This window comes from Cavia porcellus, unplaced genomic scaffold, assembly GCF_034190915.1.
Source record: "Cavia porcellus strain 051 isolate PalLab524CR breed Dunkin Hartley unplaced genomic scaffold, mCavPor4.1 scaffold_16, whole genome shotgun sequence".
NCBI classification, from domain to species: domain Eukaryota; kingdom Metazoa; phylum Chordata; class Mammalia; order Rodentia; family Caviidae; genus Cavia; species Cavia porcellus.
Genome location: NW_026947499.1, coordinates 22,615,014 through 22,637,145, shown reverse-complemented (window position 1 = coordinate 22,637,145; position 22,132 = coordinate 22,615,014). Strand labels below are relative to the sequence as shown.

At 37.8% G+C, this 22,132-nt stretch overlaps 1 protein-coding gene across 14 annotated transcripts in view; it reads left to right on the top strand.

The window, feature by feature from the left end:
* Depdc5 (DEP domain containing 5, GATOR1 subcomplex subunit) overlaps positions 1–22,132 on the top strand; it is a 120,299-nt gene that overhangs the window by 12,694 nt on the left and 85,473 nt on the right. For all 14 annotated transcript variants that reach the window (XM_063225897.1, XM_063225895.1, XM_063225893.1 and 11 more), the window contains exons 6-12: positions 1,235–1,318; positions 3,230–3,279; positions 7,458–7,527; positions 15,176–15,254; positions 16,287–16,348; positions 21,224–21,293; positions 22,023–22,095. In XM_063225897.1, coding sequence (XP_063081967.1) covers positions 1,235–1,318; positions 3,230–3,279; positions 7,458–7,527; positions 15,176–15,254; positions 16,287–16,348; positions 21,224–21,293; positions 22,023–22,095 — 488 coding nt within the window. The remainder of the gene's footprint in view (positions 1–1,234; positions 1,319–3,229; positions 3,280–7,457; positions 7,528–15,175; positions 15,255–16,286; positions 16,349–21,223; positions 21,294–22,022; positions 22,096–22,132) is intronic.

Below are 22,132 nucleotides of genomic sequence, written 5' to 3'. Positions count from 1 at the left end.
ATAAAGGTGAAAATTATTATCTAGAAGGTATTATTGACCTTGTCTTGGGTAATAAAATACACTGCTCAATTCATTTGTCATGATCAAAACCAACATGAGGGCACAGTGGTATATTGTACTGTAGTTCCAGCTGAGATTGAGGCAGGAAAATGGCTTGAGCCTAGGCTTTTTGTTTATTTGTTTTTTGAAATAGGCTCTGTCATTTTGCAGTGTATACTGGCCTTGAACTCACCATATAGCTGAGGTTGGCCTTGAACTCACCATGATCCTCCTATGTCAGCCCCAGAATGCTGAGTTTACAGGTGTGGACCACTGTGGCCAGCTAAGCCTGAGAGTTTTATGATCAGTTTGACAACAGAGCCCCACCTTCCCTGAAAAAAAAAGGCTAAATCACAGAAACACAATACTAGTACTCTGTTTTTTGAGATAGACTCTTGCTATGTAGTTCAAACTGGCCTTACACTTATGATGATCCTTCTGCCTCACCCTCCTAAATGCCAAGTTTACAGGAGTATAGCATCACACCTGGCAGTACTCTGATTTTTTTGTCTTTTTCGTTTTTATCGGTACCGGGGATCGAACTCACGACTGCCTGCTTGCAAGGCAGGCAGCTTATGCCGCTGAGCTAAATCCCCAGCCCCAGTACTCTGATTTTTGTGTTGAATTTGATACAACTGTTGTGGGATTGTCTGTAGATTTATCACCCTTACTAGCAAGCCTTGGTTGTTTTTATTTTGTTTTGAAATGTTGTTTGCTATATAGTCCAAATGGCCTTGCATTTGGTCGGTAGTTCAGGCTGGCCTCAAACTCTCAATCTTTTTGCCTCAGGCTGCTGAGTGCTAGGATTGCAGGCCACCATGCTGAGTTTTCAAGCTACCTGTGGGAGGATAAAATTCTGTTTAAGATTGTGATACTTAAAAAAAAAAAAGATTTTGGAATAGAATGGTCTTCTAGTAATCTAGTGGATTTTTTTTCCCTAAGTAAATAAACTGAACTACATCCTCAGAGCTTTTTTAAAAAGCTTTTTTATTTTGGTCTCTAAATTGTCCAGGTGAGGCTTGAATTTGTGATTGTCTTGCCTTAGCCTCCCAGAGTGCTGGGATTATTGGCATGCACTGTCATACCTGGTGATTCCAGTAGTTGTTTTGAAGGGAGTTTATATTTTTTCTGTGTTGGGTGGGCAATATCTTATGGCTATAGAGTAGGATACAATAATATTGATATTCTCTTTTAGGATGTGACCCTTGATCTAGTGGAACTAACTTTTAAGGATCAATATATTGGCCGTGGGGATATGTGGCGATTAAAGAAAAGTTTGGTAAGATGTAATTAAAAAAAAATACAACCTTTGTTACTTTTTCCATTATATGAATCTTTATCATCAAGAAGTTTATAGGATAGAGTAAGGTGAAGAGTATAAAATCATTTCTGAACCCAGCATCTGTACACAAGTTTAAAAAATTTTTTTTGTCTGGTTCACTTTCACTGAATATGTTTTTATTTTTTTTTTTTCTTTTTTCTTTATTAGTACATGTTTGTAGTAGATAATTAATACATTCATTCTGGGTAGTTGTTACACGTACTTGAGACATCTTAATTCTTTTTACGTCCCCATCCCCTTTCTACCTCACCCTGTAGACTATTATTATAAATATCTTATTGTTTCCTCCTCTATCCTTTTTCTAATTGTTCTTTATTATTATTACTATTATTATTATTTTGGTACTGAGAATCGAACTCAGGACATCACACTTGCCAGGCAGGTGCTCTCCTGCTGAGCTACATTACCTGGACCTCCCAATTATTATCATTTTTTTTTTTTTTATCTTTTTCCTTTTTATCGGTACTAGGGATCGAACTCATGACTGCCTGCTTGCAAGGCAGGCGCTTATGCCGCTGAGCTAAATCCCCAGCCCCAGACCTCCCAATTATTATCGAGTTTTGTTTTTGTTTATTGTTATAGATATTTTTCTACATTTTAGGTTCGAATGGGAAATTATACTATTGTTGTATAATTGAATGGAAATAGCTTTCAGATTGTCATTTGATATCATTGGTTCCTCATAGCTCCTCATCATGGGGTAGTGTTTTTGTCTCTAATTTATAGATATGAGAACAGATAGAGAAGTTAAGGAATTGCCTAAGGCTAGATAGCTGGCTAACAGGCATGTGACACTGGGCTAGAACCCAGAGCTTGTAACTTCTGGGTGAGACTGCTTTTTGCTGTACTTTCTTTCTGTTATTCTTCCTTCCTTCTTTTTGTTTTTTCGGTACTGGGGATCATATCCAGGTCCTTTTATAGTCAGGCAAGTGCTCTATCACTGAGCTAGAACCCTAACCTGATTTATGTATGTATCTATTTTTTTCTTGTCAAATCTATTTTATTTTATTTTATTTTTTTTAGCCTTTTTCATTTTTATTGGTACCAGGGATCGAACTCATGATCGCCTGCTTGCAAGGCAGGTGCTTATGCCACTGAGCTAAATCCTCAGCCCCTCAAATCTATTTTATTTTAAAGAGAAAAAAATAAAAATTTCAAAACTTTTTTTTTTGAGATAGGGTCTCTATGCAGTTCAGGCTGGCCTTGAACTCACTTTGTAGCCCAGGAATGGGATCGAACTTGCCATGATCCTCCTGCCTCAGCCTCCTGAGTGCTGGGATTACAGGTGTGAGCCACCACGCCCGGGTACAATTTCAAAACTTTTTTTAATGAATATTTTCCACTTAGTTTATTAGAAATGTGAGGTGGTACTGAAAACTTATTGGAGTTTTACATATTATAAAACAAATTATAGGTATAATTTCCACATAGTACATATTTTTGGAAAAAACTATTTGCTTAGGGTATAGTGCTGCTCAGTGGTGAAGTGTTTGCTTAGCATACTTGAGGCTTCTAGGTTCAATCTTTAGCACTGCAAATAAAAGAAAGAAAAGTTGGTATGATGGTACATTGCTATAGTCCCAGCTGCCTGGAAGGCTAGGAGCAGAAAGATTACTTGAGCCAGGACTTAGTGACCAGCCTGGACAACACAACAAGACCCTCTCTCAAGAGAAAAAAAATGTCAGAAATAAGCTGTGCTACAGTTAAATGAATAAACTTATATTATACCAGCTCCAGCAATGGGGCAAGGCTGTTACTCCTGTGCTGATTGAATATTGGTTGTTAGAAGAGACTGGAAAACCAAGAGACCTTGTTTGTAACTTTGAATCTACGCATCTCCTCCCTTAGGTCAGTACGTGTGCCTATATCACCCAGAAGGTGGAATTTGCTGGTATTAGGTAAGTAATGTATATCTTTGGATTTACCAACTAGTAAATAGAAGTAGGATCTAGTGCAGGGACTGGGCTCCGTAAGACATTTGAGGCATGGGTACCCATATAATAAAATACATAAGAACTTAAAAAAATACATATAAATATAATATATATATATATATATATATATTTAGGGGGGCATTCCGGAGATTGAACTCAAGACCTCGCACTTGCCAGCCAGGTGCTGTGTCGCTGAGCTATATCCCCAGCCCAAAACATTGTATTGTTGATCCAAGATTGCTGTGATGCCAACCTGGGCTATATAATGAGTTCAAGGCCAGTCTGAATTATATAGCAAGACTTTGTCTCAAAAACAAAAACAAAAACAAACCACACCAAAACCAAAAACACTATAGATTGTTGTAGCACAAAGAAAAATCAAAATGTATGATAGTAGTTTTTAGACTAATGAAAGAAGTTGTTACAGTCACTTAGTATTCTGTGATACAAGAAGTGTAAACTCCTATAGTTTACAAGTATAAGAAAACTTTCAGTGAACTTTTTTTGTTTTGGTACTGGGGATTGAACTCACGACCTTGGGCCTGCCAGGCAGGCACTTATGCCTCTGAGCTAAATCCCCGGCTTGAACTGTTTTTTTTGAGACAGTTTCTCACTATGTAGTGCAGGTTGGCCATGAACTTGCTTGTGTAGCCAAGGCTGGCCTTGAACTCGTGCTGATCCTCCTAACCGTAGCCTCCCGAGTGCTGGGTTTACAGGACTGCACCATCAAGCCTGGCAAACACAAGGCATTTTCAGTAAACACATTCTCAGTTGTTTTTATTTTGAGACAGAGTCTTGCTCCTGCCTTGACCTCTCAGAGTGCTGTAATTACAGGCATGTGCCACAATGTCTAGCTTCCTCTGCTCTTAATCTATTGAATTTATTTCTAGCTGGGCATGATTACACACACATACAATTCTAGCCCTCTGGGAGATTGAGGTAAGAGGAATGCAAGTTTGAGCCTAGCCTGTGCAACTTAGAGTCTGTCACAGACAGGCACAGACACATACATAGACACATAAACAAGTAAAATTTAAAAATCCTGGGGATTTAACTCAGTATAAAGGTTGTGAGTTCAATCTCCTGTTCTTTAGCCCCAGTATCTCAGTGAAAAGTGAAAAAACCTTCCTGCATCCTTTTTAGGATATTGAACCCAGGGCTTTGTGCATGCTAGGTAAGTGTTCTACCACTGAGCTCTATCCCTAGCCCTTTTAAATTTTGAGATTATGAAGAGTTCTAGAAAAGGAATGGGTCAACCCATCTTAAAAGAAAACGCATCTCCTGAAGTTTAAAAACTGAGGTGTAGCTAGGCATGGTGGTACACACCTATAATCCCAGCATTTCAGAGACTGGCAGGAGGATTGCTGAAAGTTTAAGGCCAGACTCTGTTTCAAACAGATAAACAAACAAGCCAGAATTGAGATGTAGAAGAATTTGAACGCTAACAAGAAGTTTAGGAGCACTACTTTGCATATGCATTCTAGGAGTTGGTGAGTTAGTGCATTAATGCATTAAGTAGCTTATATTTGGAGTGCTTCCTGCTGCTAGTATTCATGGTAAACGGGAACATTGAAACCCTGATTTTAAAGGTTGAATATCCTTAAACTAAAATGCTGGGGCGGGGGGAATGCTGGGGAGCTGGATGTGATTATTCAAGCTTGTAATCCCAGCAGCTGAGACATGAGGATCATTGTGAGTTCAAGGCAAACCTAAAGCACATAGCATGGCCCTGTCTCAGAAAACAAAAAACAAAGCAAAAGAAGCTAGAGATTAGAAGTATTTCAGATTTCAAATTTTTTTTTTTTTGTCTTTTTCCTTTTTTATCGGTACCAGGGATCGAACTCATGACTACAGGCGCTTACGCTGCTGAGCTAAATCCCCAGCCCCTCAAATTTTTTTAAAGCCTTAGAATAGTTGGATATATATAATGAGATATCTTGGAGATAGGATCCAAGTATACACCTGAAATCCACTTACGTATCATATGTACTTTATACATATAGCCTGAAATTAACTATATATATATATATATATATATATATGTAGTATGTCTGTCTTTTGACTGAAGCCCATCACAAGAGGTCTAGTATGCAATTTTCCACTTGTTATGTCATGTTGGTGTTCAAAAAATGTGGAAGTATTGGGAGTATAGCTCAGTGATAGAGCATATGCTTAGCATGTGTGAGTTCCTGAGTTTTAATCCCTAGCACCAGAGCAGCAATAACGACACTATCAGTGTTTGGATTTTTGGATCAGGGTTGCTTAATGTATAATGTTAAATGAACAGTCTGTTTTCTGGTCACACTAGCAATTCTTGTCCATTCACAATGTAATTGCATACAGAAATATCAAGAGGCATCTCTCAGTGAAAATGGAGATTGGAACCCTGAAAAACAGTTGAGAACCATGGGTTTGGTACAGTCTCATTTATTTTGCAGACATGATGGAAGCCATAGAGGTTGATGGAGTATCCAGACTTTCCCAGGTAGCCTTAACTGTGACTCACCATTTAGTTTTCTTGGTTTTTTTTTTTACACCCCAGCCATGAGGGATCGTACCCAAGGCCTTTCTTATACTAAAAATGTGCTGTACCAGTGAATTACATCCCTAAGCTCCAGTTATATTTGTTTTTTCTTTGTTTTTCACAGAGCCAAACTGGGTTTTATTGAAATGTCAGGGGTAGGCACATGTCAAGGCATGTTTTATGTTTTTTGTTTTTTGTTTTTTTTTGGTCTTTTTGAGACGGGATCTCACTACGCAGGTCAGACTAGTCTTCAACTCACTTTGTAACCCAGGCTGGCTTTGAACTCGCAGCAGTCCTCCTGCGTCAGCCTCCTGAGTGCTGGAATTACAGGCATGTGCCACTGTGCCCAGCCATAGTTTTTTTCTTTATTTTCTTTCTCTCTTTTCCTTTCTTTATTTTGTTTTGTACCAGGAATCAAACTCAGTACCAGTCAAGCAGTGTGACACTGAGCTATACTCACAGCCCCTCTTATTTTTCATAAAGAATGATTGTTTAGGCTGGAGAGTGACTACATTGAGGAGAGTGAGATTATTAGAAGAGAAGCACTAGAGTGACTGGTTAAAAAGGGATTACAAGATCCTCAATAGCTACTACTTTCTCTCCAAGACAGCATTTTGTGTTAATACCTGCTATTGTTGTAGTTCTTACAGAATAGAAATAGCCACTATCTGGGTGTAGTGGTGCACACCTGTAGTCCCAGAACTTGAGAAGCTGAGGCAAGAGGAGCATTGTGAGTTTGATGCCAGCCTGGACTCATACTGAATTCAAGACCAGCCTAAACTGCATAGTGAAAACCTTCCTTGAAAGAAAGACAGGAAGAAAGAAAGAAAAAGAAAGAGCGAGCCACTAGTACTCTTAATGTACATCTTCTATCCTAGTGATATCCTGAACAGTTTTCTCACATTATACAGTTTAATTCTTAGAGAATCCCTGTACAGTAATATCATTTTCTCCTTTTAAAAAGTAAAGACACCCATCCTTCCGCATTATTTCCCCATGGCCATTCAACTAGTGATACTCACAGCTGGAATTTTGCCTGAACTAGTTTCTTCTCAGACTGTTGAGCTCCAAGAACCATGTTCTATGTACTATACTTTATACTTCACACCCTCAAAAGGGTTTCAGAGTACCAAGTGGTCATTAAAATTGTTTGACAGACTGACGTCTGTTGAATATGAACCCTGTGCCTTCATGCCTTCTGTTTATGTTCAAATCTTGGTATTAAGATAAATTTTTGTCTCTTGTGAAACTCATTGTATCAAAACTATGATTAGCAAAATTGTTCACCACTGCTTAAATTTTTATGTGACATGGATCTTTAGATTTATCAGATTCGTTGCCCAGATAATTTTGCATATTATTTCAGAGTTGTGAATTCCTTGAAGTCCTCTCTTTCTTAGCCTTATATATTATCTTTGGGATACCTAATTTTGAACTCCTATTGCACATACGCAGTATATGGTGAGAATTCTTAGTTAGATGTATTCATGAAACTTCCACTAGAAATCTGCAGCCAGTCAGGTCATTTAGGTATGAATATATGAGTCATATGAATCACATAAAGTAGGATTAATATGAAGATTATTAGTAACTTGTGTATGTGTGTGTATTCTTTCAGGGCACAGGCTGGTGAGCTGTGGGTCAAGAATGAGAAGGTCATGTGTGGTTATATCAGTGAAGACACTAGGGTAAGATTTATAATTTTGTGTTTGTTTGATTTACCAAATCTTGAAATTGAAGCAGAACAAAACAATGAAAAAATATTATTTGTTTCACTTAGTTTTGAACTTCATTAAAATGAAATAAAAATGTGTACAGTTTTTTGTACTTAGTATTTTATTTTTTGTTCATTTTTATTTTTTTGAGATAAGGTTTTGCCATGTTGTTTAGGCTGTTCTTGAACTGACTGTGTAACACGGGTTGCCCTCGAACTCACGGTGATCCTCTGAGTGTGAGATTACAGGTGTGCACCACTATCTCCATCATGTATCCAATACTTTGTGATTAGGAGTGTTTTTGCATGCATGGTAGTGTACACTTCTTAAATTCTTCTCTGTGAGATAATGCCAAATTATTTTTCAGATTGTTTGAAGCACTTATTTATTTGTTCACTACTAGGGATTGAACCCAGGGCCTCTTCACTGAACTATATCCACAGCCTCTGTATGTGTGTATGCATGTATGCATGTGTATACGTATGAATGCAAGTTTGTATGTATTTTGAGAAAAAGTCTCATTAAGTTGCCCAGTTGCAAAAAAAAAAAAAAAAAATTGCCCAGTTGCCTAGGCTGGGCTGGAACTTGTGACCCTCCTGTCTTAGCTTCCTAGAGTACTGGGTTTAAAGGCCTGTACCAAGACTGGCTGGGATTAGTTTATGTTCTAGAAGTGTGTGAAATCTGTTGTTTTTCATTTTTTCCAATACCTACCATTAGATTTTTAAAGTTTTTGCAATTTTAGGGGCATAGATTGATATTTTATTGTGATCTTAGTATTCTAAAAAGTCAAAAAAAGTCTTAAACAATACCTTACAAAAGATCATGATAATTTGACATATGCTTATCTCTTCAACCTCATTCATTTATCCATTAAACAAATAATGTCAGAGCACCTACCATGTGCCAGCCACTGGGGTCAGGCACTGAGGATCCCTGATCAACAGAATGACCAGTCCTGCTAGTAAGGAGTTTACCCAGTTAGGGGACAGATTTTACTAGTCACTTACTCAGTAAATATGGTAATCATAGATTGTGGTGAAGACTTGAAAGAAATTACCTGGATCATGGGAGGGAGTGGGAGTGACTAGGAATGTTGGAAAGGCATGAGTGGGTTCCAGTACACAGGTTCTAGCCAGTTCACTTAGGAGTTATTTAAAGACAGAGAGCTGGGGAAGGGTGAGATAGAACAATTGCTATGAGTTTGCGGCTATTCTGAACTATAAAGTGAGACTTTGGCTCAAAAAACCAAAACAAACAAATAAATCAAAAAAATCTCAAAAAGACACAGATTCCCTACGATGAATGTGATTAGTATGTATATCTAAATTGTACCAATAAACTTAAAAAAAACCCAAAAAAATCAATTTGAGAATTTTAAGTGGGAGAATAATACTTGAATTCTATTTCCTCATGACCTCAAACCTGACAGGCAGGTGCTGTGCTGGTGAGCTACATACCCGGCCCCAACCACTGTTTTTGTTTTTTTGTTTTTTTTTTTTTGAGACACAGTCTCAGTACATAGTTCAGGCTGGCTTTGAAGTCAGGTTCCTGAGTGCTGGGATTACAGGCTGCATTTTGTGTTTAAAAGGTTATTGTTTAAAGGGTTGGTGATGTGGCTGAGTGGTAGAGTATTTGCCTGGCACCCATGAAGCCGTGGAATCTATCCCCAGTACTTCCAAAAAAATTCCCAAATCACCGTTCAGTTAGATTTTGTTGAATAAAACTTCCCCCAAAAAAGTGGCTATCATACTTACAGGTCAACTTTTTTCTCTTGATTAAAAGAAGTCCATAGTACACAATGAGTGTCGTAAGCTTTCGTGATTGAGAACTCTTTCTATTACTGTTCTGTCATCATCAGAGCATGGATAGGGCTTCTGTGATCCACCTTGAGCTGCTATAACCATAGCAAGGTAAAGGACAGGGGGAAAGAAGGGAGATAAGCAAGGTATACCTCCAATCAAGCTCCCTCCCTTTCAGGACATGGTGTTTTCTTTTTTTTTCACCTGAAGATTATGGTTTAAGTGTTTTCATTAATAAATTACTGGCCAGAATTTGGTAACATATAGCTGCTAAGTCCAGAAATTTTTTTTTTCACCTGAAGATTATGGTTTAAGTGTTTTTATTAATACATACTGGCCAGAATTTGGTAACATATAGCTGCTAAGTCCAGAAATTTTTTTTTTTTTTTTTTTTTTGGTACTGGGGATCAAACTCACGACCTTGTGCTTGCCAGGCAAACACTTATACCACTGAGCTAAATCCCCAGCCCAAGGAAATTTATTCTGGTGGTTCTCTTGCTTCCTAAAATAGAATCAGCTTCTACTTAGGATGACAGAAAGAGTGGATGTGATAGGTATCCAGTAGTACGTGCTGTAAACCCTGTGGTTTTGATACATTTTTTTGTAGGGACAAGAGTAGAAGCAAAAAAGCGAGTTGGGAAGCCTGTAAAAGATGGTAATGTGGACCAAGATGAGAGCTGTAACGATGGAGAGATGTTGGCATATTGGAGGCTTGATAAGAATAGACAAACAGGACTGGGGATGTGGCAGAGTGCTTGCCTAACATCTTAGAGGCTCTACATTCAGTCTTTATCACTGCAGGGGAAAAAAAGATAAAAGAGAATATTGATGTTTCAGTCATCTTTTTTTTGTCTTTTTGAGACAGGGTCTCGCTATGTAGTTCAGGCTGGCCTTGAGCTCACTTTGTAGCCTAGGTTAGTCTCGAATTCGCAACGATCCTCCTGCCTCAGCCTCCCGAGTGCTGAGATTACAGGTGTGAGCCAGCATGCCTGGCTGTATCTTTTTTTATATAGAAAAAAAAAGATAAACTGATGCCTAAGGGGATGAATAGATGGACAGATAAATGATAAACCAAATGTCATGTTAAGTGTAAGATCTAGGTGGTGACTATGGGTGTTTCCTGTGTATTCTGTGAAATTTTGTGTAATAAAAAAGCACCCTAAGTTGGATATGGGAGCATAGTTCTGTAATCCTAGCACTCTGGGAGGCTCAGGCAGGAGGAGCATGAATTTAAGCGTAACCTTGGCAACTTAGTGATTTATTGAGACCCCATCTCAAAGGGAGTGATCGGGGATGTAGCTCAGTGTAAAGGCCCTAAATTTAATACCTTGTACCACAATAATTAATTAATTACAATAGTTAATTTAAAATACCCTAATTTCTACATTAAAGAATGGCAGCATTAAATATATGGTACTATAGATACAGCTAGATATGTATCTCCAAGTATTAAAATGTAGAACACAATCAAGCCAGAATTAACTCCAGCTTTCACTGTGTCTTTTTTTTTTTTTTTTTTGTCTTTTTCATTTTTATCGGTACTGGGTATCGAACTCACGACCGCCTGCTTGCAAGGCAGGTGCTTATGCCGCTGAGCTAAACCCCCAGCCCCCTTCACTGTGTCTTTGAAAAATATTTAGATAAAGTATTTGATTCATTTAAAAAACACATGAGCGCAAGAAAGGCATAACAGCATACTTAAAAGTGGGCAAACTGGGCTGGGGATTTAGCTCAGCGGCATAAGCGCCTGCCTTGTAAGCAGGCAGTCGTGAGTTCGATCCCTGGTACCAATAAAAAGGAAAAAAAAAAAGGGGGGGGGCAAACTGGGCTGGGTGTGCAGTCCTTCCTTTCTCTTCCTGCATACTAGGTAAACCTTCTACTGTTGTTTTTTGCATGTTAATTCCATTCATGAATAGATGAGATTATTATTAAAAGTTTTACTGTACTTTTAAACATCTTTATTCTTTTGCTAGTACATAGTTATCATATGTATTGTTCACATTCATCACAGGGAACTTGTACCTGTACATATCTTAATTCTCCCCGCCCCCATTTCCCTCCCTTTAGCTCATTTCCCTGCCGAGTTACAAAAGCTTTGTTTCCATGTTTTTCTTTCTACACTGTTTTCCATCTTTTTCCCCTTTTCTTTTTGTTCCTTTCCATCTCCCAAACCTACGTTGAGCTATATTCAGCCTGCTACCAAGTTTCTTTTGGAGTGATGGAAATGCTCTAGAGTTAGATAATAGTGATGGCTGCATAACATTGTGAATATACTAAAATCTACTGAATTTAGAGTTGTTTTTAGTGATACTGAGAATTCAACCTAGGACTTTTCAAGGACTATACTGCTAAGCTACATCCCCAACCCTTTTTGTTCTTTATTTTGAGACAGTGTCTCATTAAGTTGTTCCAGCTGGTCTTGAACTTGACATCTTTCTGCCTTTGCCTCCTGAGTGATTGGGTTACAGGTGTATGTCACTGTATCTGAGTGAATTATAGATTTTTATTTTTTATCAGTACCGGGGATTGAACTCACAACCACCTGCTTGCAAGTGCTTATGCCGCTGAGCTATATCCCCAGCCCCCAATTATAAATTTTTAAATGGTAATTTTTTTTTTTTGAAACAGGGTCTTTCTATATATTAGTTCAGAGTAGCCTTGAACTCACTATGTAGCCCACATTGTCCTCAAATTTGTGGTGATTCTTCTGCCTCAGATTCCCAAGTCCTGGGATTACAGGCATGCTCCACTGTACCTGGTTAAAATGGTGAATTTTTTTTTATTATGTGAATTTTTTATTTTAAAGAATGTTGTCTAGCATTGGGGATGTTGCTCAGTGGTACAGTGGTACAGTGCTCAGTGGTACAGGGGATCACGAAGGTTTGATCCCCACTATAGAAAAGCTATCTAAAGCCAACCAGTCAGCCAACCAATTAACTAGCCAGCCAACCAGCCAACCAATTGGAACCATTGGCGTATAATTGGAATATCAGTGTATTAATTGCTGATTTTTTTCAGTTTTGAAAGTGAGAGGTACCTTTAAATAATTGTAAAACCTAGTCCTATGGCTTTACTATCTCCTCCAAAACTTATGTTGAAATTTAATCTCCATTGTGAATATCTGAGGTGGGTTCTTTAAGAGGCAGTTGTGTCATAAAGGCTGTGTCCTCATGAAGAGATGAATGATTTACCTTGAGAATGGGTTTGTCTCAAAAGCCAGTGTGGCTGTCTTGGATGTGCCCCTCTTGACATGTGTTGTTCTGTGCTACTTTGGTGGTATGTAGAGAATCCTCACTCTTAAGGAGTCCTCACCAGATGTGACCTTGGCCTTGTCCTTGATTTCTTAGCCTCCAGAAATGTGAGGCTTTTTTTCTTCATAATTACTTAGTTTTAGGTATTTAGTTAGAGCAACAGAAAATGGACTAAGAGGGGCTGGGGATTTAGCTCAGCGGCATAAGCACGTGCCTTGCAAGGAAGCAGGCAGTCGTGAGTTCAAAAAAAGGAAAATGGACTAAGATAGGTAGACATAATTAAAGATATCATTTAATGTATTTATGTATATATAGACACACATACTGTGTAGGTATGAATTATATTAACAAGAACTAGAAAAGTACTTTTTATTATTGTGTTTTTTGTGGTGTTGGAATTCTAACCTCATGCATACTAGGCAAGTGGTCTAACACTGAGCTACATCCCCAGACCAAGGAAATATCTTTTAAATCAATGTGATTAATCAACTTTGTACATAAAACACGTTCATACAATAAAAGCTGTTATATTTGTATAGTCTAATGAGTTTTGATAAATATATATACACTGTTGCAATCAAGTGTAGACTGTGGATATCGCCCTATGAAGTTCTCTTGTGCTGCTTTGCAGTCATTTTTCCCCACAAAGGCCAACCTTGATCTGCTTCTACCTGTAAAATAATTTTGCATAAAAAGTGTCTCTTAAAAATGTAAGTATAGGCTGACATTACTTGGAATATGCCCATAATTAAAAGTTTTTTTAAAAAGGCAAAATTACTATGCCAGTACTCAGAGATGAGTGAAGTGTATTTTGAAAAGTATATTTCCTCTCAGTCTTTGTGTTTCTGTGTATTAGGATTAATTGAGTACTTGTTATGTTCCAGGGATTATAGAAAGCCCCTGGAGTGAATGGTCTTTAAGAAGCTTCTGTCTTTAAGTAGGAGGTTTCTAATTACCTAATTAGAAATTGTGAGAGATTTACATTCTACTTTCCTGCCAAACTCCAAAGCCTTCTTGCAGAGAATAGAAGGGCTGGATAAAGGACTGGTAAAGCATTTAGAGCCAGAGTATCTTGTGCTTTTCTGTAAGCAGTCTGGGTATACAGGAGATAGTATGTGAATTATAATTTGTTAGACCAGCAACTCAGTATCTGGCATGTTTTGTTCAAAATTTGCTTCCAGGGCTGGGGATTTAGCTCAGTGGTGTAAGCACCTGCCTGGCAAGGGCCAGGTCGTAAGTTTGATCCCTGGTACAAAAAAAAAAAAAATTTGCTTCTATAATGAGGTTTCTGTGACTTTACCAGGTAAATTCTCTGCCCTCACTGCTCGCTCTGCTGCTTGCTGTGTGTGTGTGGTACTAGGGGTTTGAGCCCAGGGCCTTCATTTTAAGCTACCTCTCCAGCATTTATAAAAAAATTTTTTTAAACCCTGGTGTGGTGGTGCATGCCTGTAATCCCAGCACTGAGGCCAAAAGATTGCTGGGAGATTGAGGCTATCCTGGGCTACAAAGTGCATTCAAGGCCAGCCTGAAGTGCATGGTGAAGCCCTGTGTCAAAAAGACAAATATAAAAAAAATTAAAAATTAAAAATAAATAAAAAATTTTTATTAAGTTACTGAGGCTGGGCCTGAACTTGTAACCTTCCTCCCTTAGCTTCCCAGAATGCTTGGTTAACTGGCATGTGTCACTACTATACCTGGCTGTGCTACTCACTTTCTTTTTTTTCTTTTTTTTTGTCTTTTTGGTTTTATGAGATAGTGTCTTACTATGTAGTTCAGGCTGGCCTTGAACTCACTGTGTAGCCCTGACTGGCCTTGTTCTTTTGGCAATCCTGCCAAGTGCTGAAATTACATGTGTGCTGACATATCCATACCTGTGCTGCATTTCTTGTGTGCATCTTTATGGAACATTTGTATATTGTAATATTTTTCATGTTCTTATCCTGTACTATAGACTCCAAGAGGGCAGGAACTATATCTTACTGCCTGTTTCATGTGGATCAGAGTAAGAACCCAGTAACTATCTCAGTGTAAAAAATGAATGCATAAATGAAGTTTGCTATTAGAAGTCCTGCATCACAATTAAAAGATTTTTTCTATGATTGCATTTTTATTTTATTGGTATTAGGGATCAAACTCATGGCCTCACACTTACTAGGCAAGTGCTTGAGCTGCGGAGCTAAATCCCCAGTCCTGATTACTCTTTTAAAAAATTAATTTTTATTGGTACACTAAAAAATAATTGATGGTAGAAAATACCTGTCATAAAATTTTCCATCAGATGTTTTTTGTTTTGATTTGTGTTTTTTTGGAGACCGTCTCACTGTGTAGCCCAGGATTACCTCAAACTCACAATTTACCTGTCTCAACCTCCTAAAAAATGTACCCTTGAATTGTTTTTAAGTTTATTTTTTAAGTTTATAGTTCAGTGTACCCTTGAACTGTTTTTAAGTTTATAGTTTAGTGTGTTAAGTTTATTTATGCTGTTGTGAAATAGATCTTCAGAATTTCTTTACCTTGCAGAACTGAACTTCTGCATCCTTGCTTTTTAATGAAATTATGCTTTTGTTTCAGGTGGTGTTCCGTTCTACATCAGCTATGGTTTACATATTTATTCAGATGAGCTGTGAAATGTGGGATTTTGATATTTATGGTACTGTTCCCTAACCACTGATTTTATAACTGCCACTGGGGAGAGTTTTCTGGTTTCTCTTAAGTTGGTATCATTTTACAGTAAGCTCTTGACATTCTCCAAAGATATGTCCTGATGCTAAGATAAATAGACTCTTATTAAGTTTTCTTTTTGTCTTTCTTTCTGTCTGTCTGTCTGTCTGTCTGTCTGTCTGTCTGTCTTTCTGTCTGTCTTTCTTTCTTTGGTACCAGGAATTGAGCTCAAGACATCACACTTACCAGACAGACACTGCGCCACTGAGCTATATACTCAGCTCTCTTAGACTACGTAGTCTGTATATACCCTGCATGTATGTAGAGAAATGGAGATAGAGAAAGAGAGAGGCAGACAGACAGACAGAGAGAATGAGAATGAGAATTCTGGGAAGAATTACTGAAAAACTTGAATTCTCAGAACTTTATTTTCAGAATATAGAATGAAAAGTTAGAGAGTGACTATAAAACACTTTCTTTGATATCTTTCCTTTCCTTCACAGAAATAACTAAGTTTGTTTCATTATAGTTCAATTATGACATAATTTGGGAGAAGAATAAAATTATTATGACCCAGTATCTGTGTCTACCACAACAGACTCATGGTACAAGCAATTCAAGTGTATGTTTAGCATAATTACAAATTAATTTTTGCTTTGAGTCCACAAGGTCCCTTATGGACACCAGGAACTACAAATGATAATTCATGGGGGCCCAGGTCCTACAAAATCTTCTCTGATAAATTTTAGTTGTATCAGAGTAATCATATTTGGAGGTTAGATTGTTCTCTCATTTTGAAGGTACACTATATTTCAGTCATCTAAACAAATATTGAATGCAACTTGCTAGAAAGTCTAGGGTGAAACTGCTTTGTATATTGGGCTTTCATGTTTTAAGAGAAAGCCAGACCCAACCATTTTGTCTTTGTTCCCTTTTCTGTTACTCCCATTTCTGTTATTTAGAGAAGAAATTGCAAGCAAAAAATAAAGTTAATCCTTATGCCTTTCTTGTTTCTTTTCAGGGGATCTTTATTTTGAAAAAGCTGTGAATGGTTTCCTTGCTGATCTGTTTACCAAGTGGAAGGTATGTTTCTCCACATGCACCTATCTCATTTGAATAAATGTTACTGAATGCAGACATTTACCTATTTATTATTTTTATTTATTTATTTATTTATTTGTTGAGATAGGGTCTCACTTTGTAGTTTCGGTTGGTCTTGAATTCCCTATGTAGCACAGGCTGGCCTCCAACTAATAGGTAATCCTCTTTGCATTAGTCTCCTGGATGCTGGAATTACAGACATGCACCCCCAGGCCCAGCCTGCAGATCTTTAAAATTTAACCATTTCTGTTAACTTCCTTAAATTTAGCATCTTAGCTAAAACTCTGACTCCAGATATAAATTACCCTGATCATCTCAACATAAGGAACATTTATGAAAAACATGTAACTGATATCATACTCCGTGAGGAAAGATTAAAAAATTTTCCCTAAGATCAGGAATAATGATGCTTGATTTATCATTGTACTTGACATTCTAGACAGAACAACTAGGCAAGCAGAGGAAATACAGCTTATCCAAAATGAAAAAGAAATAAAACACTCTTTATTCACAGATGACACGATTCTACATCCAGAAAGACCTAAAAAAAATCCCCACAAGACAGTTGTGGTGACGGACATCTGCAGCCTTAGCACTGTGGGAGGCTGAAGTAGGAAGATCACAAGTTCAGATCCAGCCTAGACAGCTTACCGATTTAATGAGACCATGTCACAGGCAAACAAACAAACAACAACAACAGACAAATAAAATGAAAATGAAAAAGGAAAGAAAAAGGGCTGGGATGTAGCTCAGTTTGAAGGTCTTGGGATCCCAGTACTGGGAGGATGGGGAGAAAGAAACAAAAAAAGGTAAAACATGAAAAATTTTATTAGCGCTAATTTTAGGGACATTTCAGGATACAGAATCAGTTGAGTTTCTGTATTCCAGCAATTAACAACTAAAAAGGAAATTAGCTGGGCATGGTGGCATGACCTGTAATCTCAGCGCTCGGGAGGCTGAGGCAGAAGGATTGTTGTGAGTTTGAGACCAGCCTGGGCTTACAAAGTAAGCTCAAGGCCAGCCTGTACTACATAGTGAGACCCTGTCTCAAAAAGACCAAAAACTAAAAAAAAATTTTTAAAAAGGAAATTAGAGTGTTTGCAATAGCATCAGAAAGAATAAAATACTTAGCCGGGCGTGGTGGCTCACACCTGTAATCCCAGCACTCAGGAAGCTGAGGCAGGAAGATCATTGCGAGTTCGAGACCAGCCTGGGCTACAAAGTGAGCTCAAGGCCAGCCTGAACTGCATAGCGAGACTCCGTCTCAAAAAAGACAAGAAAAAAAAAAAAAAAGAATAAAATGCTTAATTTACCCAATGACTTGCAATACTTACATGATGAAATCTATAAAACATTACTGAAAGAAATTAAGACCTAAATAAAAAGAAAGCTTAGATTCATGACTTAAAATATTGTTCATATAATATTATTACCTAAAGCAGTCTACAGTTCAGTGTGGTTTGTATAAAAATACCAGTTCCATATTTGCAAAAGTGGAAAAACTGATCCTGAAATTCACATGGAATTGCAAGAGATCCTAAATAGCCAAGACAGTCTTATTAAAGGAGAACAAACTTGGAGGACCATCACCACAGACATCAGAACAGTGCAATATTGGCATAGAATAGATCAGTATATAGACATGCAGGTAAGTAAAATTGAATTAAAAGTCCTAAAAATCAACCTATATACCCCTAAGATGAGTTGATTTTAGACAAGAGTGTCAAAATTCATTCAGTAGGTGAAAGAATAATCTCTTCAACAAATAGTCTGGGGCAATGAATATTCATATTCAAAAGAATGAATTTGGACCCTTATGTCACCTTGCACACAAAAATTAACCAAAAAGGATCAAAGACCTAATTATAGGCCAGGGATTTAGTTTAGTGGCCCAGCACCTGCCTGGCAAGTGTGAGGTCCTGAGTTTGATTCCTGGTACCCCCCCCCCCCCCAAAAAAAAAGAAAAAAAAAGAGACCTAGTTAAAACTATAAAACTCGTGTATGTTTTTTTTTGTTGTTGTTGTTTTTTGAGATAGGTTAAAACTATAAAACTCATGTGTGTATGTTTTTTTGTTGTTGTTGTTGTTGTTTTTTGAGATAGGTTTTCACTGTAATGCAGACTGACCTTGAGCTATATAGCCTAGACTGCCCTCGAACTCATGGCAGTCTGCCTGTCTCAGCCTCTCAAATGCCAGTTCTATTTTTCAGAAGTGGAAAAACTGATCCTAAAATTCACATGTCTGGCTTTTAAAACCATAAAACTCTTAACAAAACTATAAAACTCTTTAAAAAATGTTAAATCAGGTGTGGTGTACATACTAGTAATCCCAGCCCTCTGGGAGGCTGAGGCGGGAGACTTGAAAGTTTGAGCCCAGCCTGGCCAGTTTAGTAACTTAGTGGCCAACTTTAGTAACTTAGTAACTTAGGGAGTAAGGAAAAGAATGACTTTATTCAGTACAGAATTTCCTTTGGGGTGATGAAAATATTCTGGAATTAAATAGTGGTGATGGTTGTAGAACACTTTGAATATACTGAATTTTACTAATGGTAACTGTTGCATTTTGGGGGAGGCCACAATTAAAAACAAATTATCCTGGTTACCTGACCTTGATTTCACATATAAATGTCATCCTGATCAAAAAGTATTTAAAAGTCACAACAGACTGGACTTAAAAGTATGGTTATGCTTCAAGTAGCTGGGTTTTTTTTTTTTTTTAACTGAGAATTGAACTTAGGTCCTCATGCTTGCCAGGTGGGCACTGTTCTGCTGAGCTATATCACAGGCTCTTATTTTGTTGTTTTGAATCAGGGTCTTTTATGTAATTGGGCTGGTTTGAACTTACTCTGTAGTCCAAGCTGGCCCCAGACCTGCAGTGATCATCCCTGTTGCAGGCATGTGGCACCTGATTCCAATTAGCTTGATTTGTTTATTTGTTTGTCTGCTTATTTATGTAGTAGAGAGTAAACCTAGGCCTTTGAAGTGAATTACATCTCTAGTCCTTTTTGTTTTAAGACACGACTTTTTTAAGTTCCCTAGGCTGGACTTGAAATTGTGATCCTTCTGTCTTACCCTTTCAGAGTGTGGGATTGATTAGGTTTTTGGGTGTGTGTGTGTGTGTGTGTGTGTGTGTGTGTGTTACTGGGGATCGAACTCATGACCTTGCACTTGCCAAGCAGGCATTTAGCCACTGAGCTAAATCCCCAGACACTGATAAGGTTTTTGATGTGGTATCTGAGCCTCAGTTTCTTTTTCCAAAAAATGGAAAAAGCTGTATCACATATGAGCTGAGAGACTCTTACCACCTCACCACCCCATTTTGATACTTTTTTTTTGTATATCACTTATGCCAGAATTAGGAATTATGCTGCATTTGTAATCCAGTAAATTAGTTGGTAGTTAAAGTGTCTGCTGGTTCCTAGTATTGAAGTCTTGATACTGTGGCTTATATATGGAAAATTTCTGTTTGCTTGAGATATATCCATGAAAGAACATAAGGTGGGGTATTAGTTACTTTTTTCTCATTGCTCAGATAAAATACTCTGTATCCAAAATTAAGGAAGAAAAGGTTTATTTAGCTCATAGTTTATGGAGATTTCTGTCTATAATTGACTGACTCCAAAGCAGGGTGGCATGGCGGAGAGTCACTCTTTCTTGGTGGTGGAAGACAGCATAAAGCAACAAGAGCAAGAAGAAGAAAGCAAGCCTCTTTTCCTCCCTTATATTGTATACAAGCTACCCGTCTCTAGGGTGGCTGTAGTGCTCTCACACCATATCCCTGCCCTTTTGCACAGGCTCAGGATGTTTACAAAGTGAGGATTCTGGCCCTCTGTGAGTCACTTAAACTTCTAAGCTTCTCAAATTGACCTAATGAATCAGTCATTGTAACATCCTGGAGTGTAAACAGCATGCCCTAGGACATATCCTCCACACCTTATTGAACTGCTAAGTTACTTAAGCCTCTAAACTTCTCAAGTTACACAATGTATCAACCATTACAGGTGGCATATAGTACCTTAAGTTGTATATCTTCTGTGGTGAATGCAGAGGTGTGTAATTAATTAGTATGGTTGGGATAGAGATGGGTTGGGGCCAGGGGGAACTGAAACTGAACTTACTGGCTCCCTGATTCAAGGCCACACACGTGTCCATCTGTAAACACCCTGCTTCCAGGATATCAATTTCCAGACTCCATGGAAATGTTTATTTTTCTCACCCACTCTAAAAGATAGTTCATGATCTTGGCTTAAATCCTACATTTGCAGCAGGCCCCAATCCTCATCCTGTGATGATGTTAGTAAAATGTAGGAGGATCATTTTTTTTTAAGTTTTTTTTTTAACTTTTTATCGGTACCAGGGATTGAACTCACGACCGCCTGCTTGCAAGGCAGGTGCTTATGCCGCTGAGCTAAATCCCCAGCCCCTGGAGGATCATTTTTTAAATCCACCAGTGTGAGTGCTATTCTTGTTTTCTAACTGGCCATTCTGAAGAAGTTAAAAAGTACTGCAGAACAAGTATAGAAATCACAAGGCTTAGACAATGGGCTGATCAAATTTATGGTAAATTAAGAGCTAGGAGCTAACTTTATTGGTTGTTTTCAGTTTTCTAAGCCCTTTGCATATTCCTGGGTGTTTTCCGAGGTCATGTAGTGGTAAGTTTCAGAACCAGGATTTAGTACAGGTCTTCTGACATTCAACTGTGTTCTATCCTCTGTACTATTCTTCCTGTAATCACAGGAATGAATCCAATATTGTGCACTGCCATAGAGCCTCCTAGAATTAAGAATATTAATGTGCATATGGACAACTCCCTAGTGAAGTAAATTAAATCAACGTGAGTTTTCTTTACTCATGCCTAGGAGAAGAATTGTAGTCATGAAGTGACAGTTGTCCTGTTTTCTAGAACTTTCTATGATGCAAAATCTATCGGTAAGTAACTTTCTTTCTCTTGGAGTTTTTTTTTTTTTTTTTTTTTTTTTCCTAAGAGACAGGGTCACATTATATTGTCCAGAATGGCCTCTAATTCTTGGGCTCAAGTGTCTTATCTCAGCCTTTCTCATAGCTAGATCTACACGTGTGTAACACTCAAACCTGGCTTCCTACAGTTGTATTTTGTTAAGTGACCCCCATTTCCTTCCCTAGCCATTCTTTTTAATCTTTCGCTTCATACCACCTTTTTTTTCCCCTTCAGATTCTTCATGCTTTATTATATTGGAAAATGGAGAAAGTAGATAGCCAAATTCAAACTAGGACTTTAAGAACTATCATTATTTAAGTGTCTCTAAGGTCATTTTTCAATTTACTTATTGGGTACTGCCTCCCACTCAGCTGCATCCCAGACCTCTCTAGGGTATCTCTGACAGTCGCTGTATATCTAGACACAGGGTGGCTTAGTAATTCTAGGAATTACTAATGGGATTGTTATAATCACTGGAAATGCTGTGGGTATTTTGTTTTCTACCTTTCTTATGTAGATGGGGTAAAATACAAAGCACGGTCAATTAAAGAATATAAGAGGTCTGTGGCCTATAATCATCCTAAAATTAACTTTATAAACACTTTTATTTTTTGTGATGCAGTTCTACTCAAAAGAGGCAGCCATCAACACTACACTTCTCTTTTCAATCTGATCTATATACTTCATTTTTTCTGTTTCAGATGAATTTCCTGAAATAAACCGAGCTTCAATTCGACAGGATCACAAAGGGCAATTCTATGAAGATTTTTATAAGTATGTTTGGGTGCCTCATTGTGTCTTTCATTTACTT